General features: G+C 53.0%; 1 protein-coding gene across 1 annotated transcript; it reads left to right on the plus strand.

Moving 5' to 3' along the window:
• The first annotated feature begins 1,115 nt into the window (after positions 1 to 1,115).
• On the plus strand, positions 1,116 to 10,120 carry CCDC177 (coiled-coil domain containing 177). Its single transcript, XM_037001075.2, has 2 exons — positions 1,116 to 1,466; positions 2,367 to 10,120. Exon 2 carries the CDS (start codon positions 2,393 to 2,395, stop codon positions 4,490 to 4,492), a length of 2,100 nt encoding a protein of 699 aa, XP_036856970.2. The 5' UTR covers positions 1,116 to 1,466; positions 2,367 to 2,392; the 3' UTR covers positions 4,493 to 10,120.
• Positions 10,121 to 10,333: the final 213 nt, after the last annotated feature.

Below are 10,333 nucleotides of genomic sequence, written 5' to 3' on the forward strand. Positions count from 1 at the left end.
GTCCTTATTGGTCCCCTTCGTGGATATGCATATATCCATTTCCCATAGCAGCCCCATCAATGCCCTTCTGCTGCTTGAGTTACTCTGCCTGCCCTTCCTGGGTGATCTCACTCATGCTGTTGGTTTTAGGAACCTCATATATGGTGATGATACCCTAAACTAGCTCCAGTCCAGACCTCTGACATAACTTACCCAGACATCTGCTGAGCAGCTCCACCTCAAGCTCCAGAAAGGAACCCATCTTTCCCTGGCCCTCCATACCACCTAATTCTGCCTCTTGGATCCATGCTTTCCATGTGTGTCACCCCCAGCCACCTCACTGCTCCAGGATGCCATCCTTCACCCTTCACTGCTTCTCACACCCCAGAGCCGAGCTGTTTTTACTCTCTATTTCAGGAATGTGTACTCCCACTGCCCACGTCTCCTACTGTTGTTCCCCCTTAGGCCTCAATTCTTAGGTAACTGCAGTGTCCAGCTAACTGAGCTTCCTGCCTCCTCTTACCCTCCTAAAGTCCTCATTCCATTGCTGCCAGACTTATGTTCCTAAAATATATATATCAAATCATGTCATTTTCTTGCTTTTAACCCTTCATTTGCTCCTTACTGCCTATCTGACAATGTCAAGGTTATTAACAATCCCACCCCTCCCACCCACGCAGCTGCCTTTCCTCAAAAACTCCTCCCAACTGTTCACTATGGCCACTACCACTCAAAATAGGAGAGGAAAAAAAAAGAGTGAGAGGAGGTGGCTCAAAATAAACGGCACTAAGTGGTTTTAATTTGTATTCTCTGGAACCAGGAATTCCCAACATGTTGTATTAAACACTAGCCTACATCTTCTACCTGCTTCAGGCCTATCTAATTGTTCTTACTTTATCTTAAAAAATAAAAAGTATAGTTTGGATCAGAAGCCATCTTTCTACTGTCAAGTTTGCTTCTCGGAGCTCCTGTGAGAAATAAGCCAAGTGATTCCTTCATTCATTCTACCCACTTAAGGAGCTGAAAGAACACCGTTTCTTGGTGAACGTATACATACGGACGTGTGTGTATATACACATATATTTTTTCCTCTCTTTTGCTCCAAGCGAACAAATCAACACCCTGGAATGTCCACCAGGAGGCGCTGGGGGCATGGAAAGACCTGCGGTACCTTCGTGGTGGGAGACGCGGCGATGGATGCAGCAGCGATGGAACCCGGCTTCTTTTTTTAAGAATCAGTGTGAGGGAAGGGAGCAGATCTGCGTTATTTTAGGGAGACCTTGTCGCACTCCCCCTCCCGCGTGTAGGTAGCGTCTGAGATGTGTGTGGGCCCCATGGGGAGACGCTGGCGGTGGCAGCTGGGGCTCCTACCGTGGCTGCAGCCGGCAGTAATCCGACCCAGCCAGCGCGAGGACTGAAGAGGCGCACGGAGAGCCTCGAGCTGCGAACAAAAGCCCTCGGCGCGGGACCGGAGACCGGGACATAAGGTAAGTGAACTGGATCCGGGATGGGGCATTGGCACCGCCGAGCTAGCTGAGCCCCAGAAGCCCACCTCGCTGGGATGCGGTGGGGATACCGAGAAGGCATCTGGGGGCAGGTGTCCGATCTCAGACTGGGGTGGATGGTGCCTTAGCACATTCAGACTTAAAGGGAAAGGGGGCATCCGGGAGGATCCAGGCGCCTTCTCCATCCCCAGCAAACACCCAGTGGGAAGGAAGAGGGAAGGCGGGCACTGCTGCTAAGAAGCCCTGCCCAAGAGGCAGGAGCAAGAACTGATCACCCCTCCCAGAGAGGCCTTTTGGAATTGAGGCATTTCTTTCAGTCCTTCCATTCCCGCTGGACCCTGGGCCTGGGTCTCCTTTGGTAAGGGGAAATCATATATCATATAAATCACCGGGCTTCTGAGCTGAATCTCAAACTTCTTTAGGCAAATGGGGCCCTTGCAGCAATGTACTTTGGCGATACGCAGGCCTCTTCCTTTTTTGTTCCTGCAAAGCTGCATTCCGGATCACCCGCCTAAGCTACAAACAAATAATGCTAATCCTCCCGGGATCCCTGGCAGGCTATACTGCCTGCACCGCGATCTTTTCATTTTAACTTGCAGCAGGAAGGAGCTGCATCTAGTGGGCCAGACGCCCTGGGGAGCTTGGCCACTGGCCTCCGCCCTGTACTCCGGAGCTGAGCAGATTGAGGCTGCTCCCTATTTACCAGTACCGGCCCCCAACCCCCGCCTGCGTTTTCAGGGCATCGGTATTATAATTTGCGTTCCGCCAGGCTTCCGAGACTAATCCCAAAAGGATTAAGTTGGAAAAGGGTGAATAGCAATGGGGAGGGGGAAACTGCCCTCAGATGTATTCCTTGATGTCCCTCCGTTGTCATCCGTGCAGACTCCACAAAGGAACAGAGCTCAGCCATGGTGGACCCCGTGCCTGAAGAAGAAAAGGCGGGAGCTGAGCCTGGAGGTCCGGGAGGGAACGGAGCCTCCGCGCCGGTGCTCGCTGACGCCCAGGGCGCCCAGCAGCCGACTGCCGCTTCGCCCTCGGCTTCGGCCTCTGCGGCGGTGCCCCACAAGGCTGAAGTCCCGTGCGCAACAGAAGGTGGACGGCGGGAGCAATCTCCATTGCTGCACCTCGACCTCTTCAACTTCGACTGTCCAGAGGCGGAGGGCAGCCGCTACGTGCTGACAAGTCCCCGCTCGCTAGAGGCCTGCGCTCGCTGCGCCGTCAAGCCAGTGGAGCTGCTGCCACGGGCCCTGGCAGACCTGGTTCGCGAGGCTCCCGGCCGCTCCATGCGAGTGGCCACCGGCCTGTATGAGGCCTACGAGGCGGAGCGGCGCGCCAAGCTGCAGCAGTGCCGGGCTGAGCGCGAGCGCATCGTGCGCGAGGAGAAGCGGCGGCTCTTCACGCCGATGGGCCCAGCGGCCGCCGTGGCCGCGGCCTCCGCCCCCAGCGCGGGCATCTGCAGCAGCGCCAGCCTTCCGGCCTCGCCCGCGCCGCGTGCGGCCCGCAAGGCCGCCTCCAGTCCGTCCCCGGCCCGGACTCAACCTCCGCCCGCGAGTTCGCGGGCGGGAAGAAAGAGCCATTCGCTAGATTCGCTGTCCCGCCGGCGCGAGGGCGCCCTCAGTTCTGAGTCCGGCGCTTCGTCCTCGTCCTACAGCGGAGAGAGTCTGCGGGATCTTTGCTGGCCGCCGCGGGCCTCGGCCAGAAACAGCTGCCCGGCGGGGTCGGCCTCCCCCGCGTCCAACCCTCTGGGCCGCCCGGGCGCCCTCGCCCTGGTTCCACTCACCGGCCGCAGCTTTAGCCTCGGCGACCTGAGCCACTCCCCGCAGACTGCTCAGCACGTGGAGCGCATTGTGCGTCAAGTGCACGCCGAGCGGGGCCTGCGCGGGGTACCCGAGCGCGACCGAAAGATCGCGGCGCTCATGCTGGCGCGGCACCAGGAGGAGCGCCTGTTGCTGGAGCAGCGCGCCGCGGCCCACGGCCAGTGGGAGCAGCAGCGTGTGCGCGCCGAACAGCGGCGGGAGCGCGAGGAGCGCGAGAAGCAGCGCGCCCTGGAGCAGGGTCGCCGGGCCTGGGCTGCGCAGGTGGAGGAGCGGCGCGGCCGCCGGGGCCGCGAGGAGCGAGAGGCGGCGCGGCGGCGGCAGCGGCAGTGCGAGCGCAGCGAGGAGCGGCGGCGGGAGCTGGCCGAGCACCAGGGCCTGCTGCGGCGGGAGCGGGCGGAGCGCGCGGCCCGGGAGGACCGGCTGCGCAAGCTGCACCAGGAGCAGAACCTGAAGCAGCGCGAGGAGGGCCTGCAGGAAGGGCGCGAGCGGACCGAGCAGGTCTGCAGGGAGCGCTCCCAGCGCGCGGCCCGCACCAAGCAGTGTCAGGACGGCCAGCTGCAGCGGGAGAAGCGAGAGCTGAGCCGGGCCGAGCGGGCACGCCACGAGGCGCTGCTGCAAGGCCGAGCCCGGCAGGAGCATGAGGATCGGGAGGGCCTGCGGAGCTCCCTGGAGGCCAGCTTGGGCCGCGCGCAGGAGAACTATGAGCATTTGGTGGAGCAGCGCACCCGGGAGCTGCGCGAGCGGGCCCGGCGGGAGGAGCTGCAGGGTCGGCGGGCCAAGGAGGCAGCAGAGCGCAAAGAGCGCGAGCATCAGGCGCACCTGAAGGCGCTGGCCCGGGCAGGGGAGCTGCGACTGCAGCACGCAGCGCAGGCCGCCGAGGAGGCGGTGCAGCAGAAAGCGCGGCGCGTGGGCCAGAACCGGTTGGAGAAGGAACGGGCCCAACGCGCCAACAAGGAGAAAGTGGAGAGGGACGAAGACTGCCGCCGGCGGGAGCTCCTCCAAGCCATCGGGCGCAAACTGGAGCGCAGCGAGCAACTGTCGCGCGAGCGGCGTAGCGCGCTAGAGAGCGCCCGCTCCACAGCCCGGGCCTCCTTCCACGTGCGCGAGAAGGTGCGCGAGGAAACCAACACGCGCTCCTTCGACCGCATGGTGCGGGAAGCCCAGCTGCGCGCCAGCCTGGACCGCAAATGACCGCCTCTCTGAGCCGGTCAGTTAGCCACGCGCAGCCCTGTGGAACCTCCCTTGGCCACTTTGACCCGACTGTGGGAATCTCCTGCCAGGGCGCTGCATCTTGGGCTCCCCAGGCTTCTGTCCAATGAGGCAATGAGAGAGGATGGACATGTGAAACCTCAGCCACTTTGTTTTTAAAGTCTGACTTCGTTTGGAAATGACAGCACAATCCGTGATCACATCTGCCCTTGGTTCCCGCACCAACCCGGGCCAAACTTCCCTGTGTGTCCTGGGGTTGGAATAGAAAAGAGCTGGGAGAAAGGGGCTGGGTCAGGACTAGGGAAGGAACCCCCAGGAGAGCCTGCAGAGGTGGTTGTCCCCTCTGCAACCATCACCCCAGCACCTTTCGCATATTGGTGTCTGAGGCGACTGAGGTCACTGTAGCTGAAGAGGCAGCTCCTTGGCTCACCTCCATTTAAGTATGGCACATTGCACAAAGCCTGGAAGCCTCGCAGAAAACCACAGCTCTTCAGAGGTGTTAGGCTGCACTCAGGTGGCCCAAAAAGCTATTGATTTTTGTATGCTTGACTTTTAATCTGCCACTTTAGCAAATTCTGGTCTTAGTTCTGATGGTTTCTCAGTCGATTCCCCTAGGTTCTCCAGTTAGACAATCATGCAAATAATGGGCAAGTTGTGTCTGTTTTCCTCTCTCCTAATTCTCCCAAGTGACACAAAAAATCGGTGGGTTTGGTGATGCTATTTAGCTTTATTGGAAGCCCCCAGCCTCTGGGGGAGGTGAATTCCATAGGCAGCAGTGTACCCACCCCCCTCCGATTACATTTGCAGGGTAATTTCCGGAGAGGCGGTGTCTGATGGCCACCTCCTTGTGTGGAGCCCATTCCTCAAAGACAATAGTCAGGCCTTAAGAAGCAGAGCTACCTTGTGTGCCTGCCCAGGCCCATCCTGCCCACATCTCCAGCCCTGGATGCCATCCCAAGGGCAGGCCCCTGGGATTTTGGAGTGTAGGATTGCCCCCGTGAGGGAATCATCACAGCTGCTCTGAGGGCAGGGTGCCGTGGCCGCTGGCACTGACTCTGAGTTATGCTTCACTATCATTAATGGTGTTGCTTCTCCTCCTCCCCTCCCTGACATGAAAGGAAAAGAGAATCTCCCTCCTTAAATTCCCCCATTTCCTCTCACCTAGGCCTGAAATTATTCAACGGTCTCTCTGTGCCTCACCTTTCCCAAGGGCCGGAGGGGGCCATCAGTACTCTTCTCCTGGTACCTCAAAGTCTCCCGGAGCCAAAGCACCGCCTCAGTATTATTTGTTGGTGTTCTTCGTGCCTTTCTTGACCTGGAGCCGGGAGGCAGGAGGGCTGCTGTTGGTCTCATTTGTTTCTGGGAATATGGATTCCTGGCATTGGAAGGGGCAATGTGTCCTGGCCAGATGGTCATTTAGCCTCTGGGGGAACGTACTTGCAAGACCAGGCCACTCCCCAGTCCAGAAGGTCCCATTCCATTGTCCTCTAACTTTAACGGTTAGAGAATTTCCCTTCCATGGAGTCAAAATCCACTCCCAGCCATACCACCCACTGGCTCTGCCTTCATCAGGGAAGGTAGAAAGTAAAACATTACTTTTTACATTAAATCAGGATCAGGAAATAAAAGTTACCAAAAAAAAAAAAAAAGAATTAGAGTAGAGAACTGCTCTATTAGACATATTTCATATATATTCTGCTGGGCAGAATTGTCTCTAAAACGCCTGGTATTATACTCACCCTCGATGAATCCTCCCTCCCCTCAATCACATGTCAACAAGTATCAGAATATTGTGTAGAAGGAATCAGTACTAAGGCAGTACACTTCAGCTGTTGTGAAACCAGGAAAGGAGCTATGCCAAGGTGTGCATCTTGAATGGATGAATTTTTCCCTTAAATTTTCTTCTTGTCAGCAACCAGGATAGTGCACTATAATAACTGGCATTGTCTGTGAGTGAGGTCTTAAACTAAAAGGTCAGTGTGATACTAGTTCTTACTTTGTGGTTCCTGACTTGCTAGAGAGCTTTTGAAACCTTGATAGAAAGTTCCACCTAAAATTATGTATTTCTGAAGTATGTGCGTTCACGTGAGAAGGATGGAACCTAGTTTTTTTGAATGAGGCACTGAAAGGTACATAGATCATCTTGCAGTTTGTTTTCTGACTTACTGAGTGACTGTGGGTAGATCACCTCTCTGGGCCTTGGTTTCCCTACCTGTAGAATGGGGATCATGGTTGCAGCCCTCCTGATACAGACACTGTGAGGAGGACTCACAATCTCAGCGGTGCTCTCAGCTCTACGACTTTGGAACTGCAGGTGGAATCACTATAAATAGAAAAGTTCTTGTGCCTGTACTAGGCCTACAGAGTGTAATGTACTGTTGTGACTTAATGCAGAAAGGAATGGTCTTGAAAAGCACATTACGGGTCATGGTATTACCTGTGAGGCAAAGGCCCAGGTCTGAATGCTACCAGATTAGAGTTTGCACTTACAGAAAAGCACTGTGGAAAGGAAAAAACTTTTAAAAATCCATATAGCTAAGTAGAATTAAAGCAAAAAGTACTAATAGTAAAGAATAGTTCTCCCAAATTTCAGACCATACTTTAGAGCCACTTTTATATTCTAGGATAAGTGACCATGTTACCCTTTGACGAGGAGCAATTTCCAGAATCCTTTGCTGGGCCGTTATGTATATTCTTCTCTAACAAGTGATGCCAGAGAGAAATGCTTCTTATTTTGAAATGCAGCAAGAGAAAATTGGAGGGGTGGTTGGTGGTGAGGATGGATGGAGAAAGGCTTACTTCCCTCTATGTGAACATTCTACCAAATACCCAGAATTTGTGTTAGAGCATCATTCTGGATGTCTTCTTACCATCCAGCAAATTGCTGCCTTCAAGTGGCCACAGACCTTCACCTTTGCCCCTTGGAAATCTCGTTCAAAAAAGAGAATGGGAAGGGTTGGAAGCAACTTTAGTTTGGCTTGTTAGGAAGGGAACAAGCAGGACAGAACTGCTTCAGGTGGAATCATTGGTGACGCTAGCCCAGGCTCCTGCTCAGGCAATGGCCAGTGCCTACACCACATCTGGACTGGAACAGGGGAAGTTCTTTTAGGAAGCACCCAGACTGTAAATCTTCACTGGGAGCAGTAACCCAGGTTTAACAAAGGCTACGAGTCTGTGGGGTAGTGAAGGCATAATGAGAACGCAGTTTGTGTTCAGGCCACTCTGTAAAGTCCACCACTTATCATTCCCTCTCCTTTAAAAAGTCTTTTGAAACATAGGGGTGACTGACTCTACATAAGGGGCTAAATCTTGTTCCTATTGAATTCCCTGTACCCATGGTTTAGCACCTCACATATTGTAAGCACATAAATACTGGATGGAGAGAGGGGTAGACAATGGATGGACCACGGGCAAATGGATGGTGGCTGGAGGAAATCTGTGTAGACTAGCTGGGGGTGGGCAGGCCTCCGTTCATCTGAGGAATTTGTATTGAACATCTGCTGTGTGCCAGGCACTGCTCCACTGCTCTGAATGCTGTGGAGACAGAGTCTCTGATCATTGACCCTGTGAGCATTTATGCTGCAGTGTCTTGAGCAAAATACCTTTGTTTCCCCATTGCGCTTACCTACCTTCCCACTCTGTATCCCTCCACAGGCAGATGTGATGGTCCTTCAAGCACTAATTTCACACCTTTTCAGTTTCCTGGGGTCATGCCATTCTCTTTCCCTCAGAGGAGCCTTGATTAATCAGGCCAAATTCATAAGGTCATGTACTTAATCAGCTTTAAATTACAGTAAAAAGGGAGAGAGACATTAATTACCTTCAAGGGCATTATCCCTCATGCCTTTGAACAGTCAGCATAAGTAATGATTGAAAACTGAGCCTCAGGCTGTGCAGAGTCCCAGATTGTCAAAATGGGACACAAGCCCCAGCCTTTGATTGTTCTTGTGAGACAAGAAATTCAACATTTCAGCAGCATTTCCAGTTTAAAAGTCCCAACAGAAAGAGATTTCTGATCAATACTGAATGGATGAGAAAGTTTAGAGGACCACAGTGTCCCACGAAGACTTCCAGGTACTGAGGTTACCTGTATGTTGCTATGTGGACTTGCCTTTTCTCCATATAACCCCATCTCCACCCTGCGGGTCCCAGGGAAACATTTGGCAGAGGAATGTAAAGAAACATAGCATTTCTTGACACAACCCAGAAAGGGTCTTTGGCGGACCCAGCAGATAACTCTCAGATTGAGAAATGTTTGCTGTGACACATTCGGCTTTGGGTGCCTGATGTGGCACTTTCAATATTACACCTGATCACGTGCTTGCGACTACAGAAGAGTGCCTCATCCGTCCGCTCACATATGTGCTGTCTTGCAAGGAGCTCTGGTGCTCTCTCCATGGGAGCCTCCTGCCAGCTGCATGCATCCCCCTGCACACTCAGCCCTTCATACTGCCCCCTGGTGCGGCTTTGGCTTCACGTAGGTCAGGGTTGGGACAAAGGGTGGAGCTGGTAGCAGATGTTAGGATATAGAAGTGGAGGGTGATTTCTTTCTAAGGAACACTGGTAGTCATCATTTGCAAGGTTGTTACTGATTCATCAAATGCTGTTATATGTCCCATGAGCACAAAAATCTCGTCCAAGTGATTTTTCAATTAGCTGCCATTTTGAGGCATTCATGCCTTTCGTCCTGTCCTCTTGTACAGTATGGATGGCACATATGTATGTCAGACATTTGCACAATTCACAGGACCATCATAAAGATGATCCATATCTACCCCTGTATTTGAGTGTATGCATACATGCACAGCACACTCCTACTGATCTCAGCATCAGCATTTTTGCAGAGGTAGGGAACCTGCAGCCCTCTCATTCTTCCAGGGAAGGGTAAGCTCTGGGGAAACTGAGCTGCCCCTTGGTGAGAATCCATTTTGATTCCATCTACCTCCAGCTTCAAGACTGTTTCAAGTTCTGGCTTGTAAGCATGATGTCCATCTTTCCCAAATCCGTCACTGAGCCACGTAGGTGACAGTCTTCATACTGCCACCACACTTCTCCTTTCCCCTGCTTAGTGTGAGAGACTGACTAGGAAATGGAATTTGGATGCCACATCCTTGACATTTGGAACATCTTGGTGTGACAGAAGGATTAATCTCTACAAAGTTTGGAACATCCAGTTCATGTGGTTGCTGTACCTTTATGGCAAAGAGTTTGGCAAAGGAACAAGTGTCTTGATGTATTCAGACTACTACCTACTATTCCACATGCCCCTCCTGTCATCTGTAAAAGGCAGGCAATAGATCTGCTTGGTACGGAATTGCTAAGTGAGTTAATGCTTGGAAAGCAGCACAGCTCCTGGCAAATAGCACTTAATTCATGGATATTGTTATTCTGAAATTAGGAAGATGGAAAAAGAAGGGATGAGAGTGGGTAAACGTCAGCCAGGTGGTACTGGCAGGCACTGGGCTGGGATGGCAGCCCTTTGCTCCTGTCTCTCTCAGTTGCTGTGCCACTGTCCCCCAACCAGTGCAAAGGAATGCACTCTGGAATGGTTCCCCCAGTAGGGCAGTGGTCTGGGGTCTAAGGAGGGATTACCTTGTTTACCACATGTTTGGCAATAAAATTGACTTCTGTTGATAAGTTCTGAAATTTTATTTTAAAATTTCCTAAGTAATGATTAAAATGACAGTGTTTGAAATTTATATATTTTCCTTGGGGAAAAGAAGATGTGTTTCCCTCTTGGTTAGACCCAAATTCTATAGTAGCATTGTGGGAGAAGCACTGGCACTGCAGGTGGATGCCTGGCAGAAGCTCTGGGACATGCCA

Source organism: Manis javanica, chromosome 8 (genome assembly GCF_040802235.1).
Source record: "Manis javanica isolate MJ-LG chromosome 8, MJ_LKY, whole genome shotgun sequence".
In the NCBI taxonomy this organism is placed as follows: Eukaryota; Metazoa; Chordata; class Mammalia; order Pholidota; family Manidae; genus Manis; species Manis javanica.

What these genes read in the sequence shown, in the direction of transcription:
- CCDC177 (XM_037001075.2), top strand. Translation starts at nt 2,393, where the DNA reads ATGGTGGACCCCGTGCCTGAAGAAGAAAAGGCGGGAGCTGAGCCTGGA.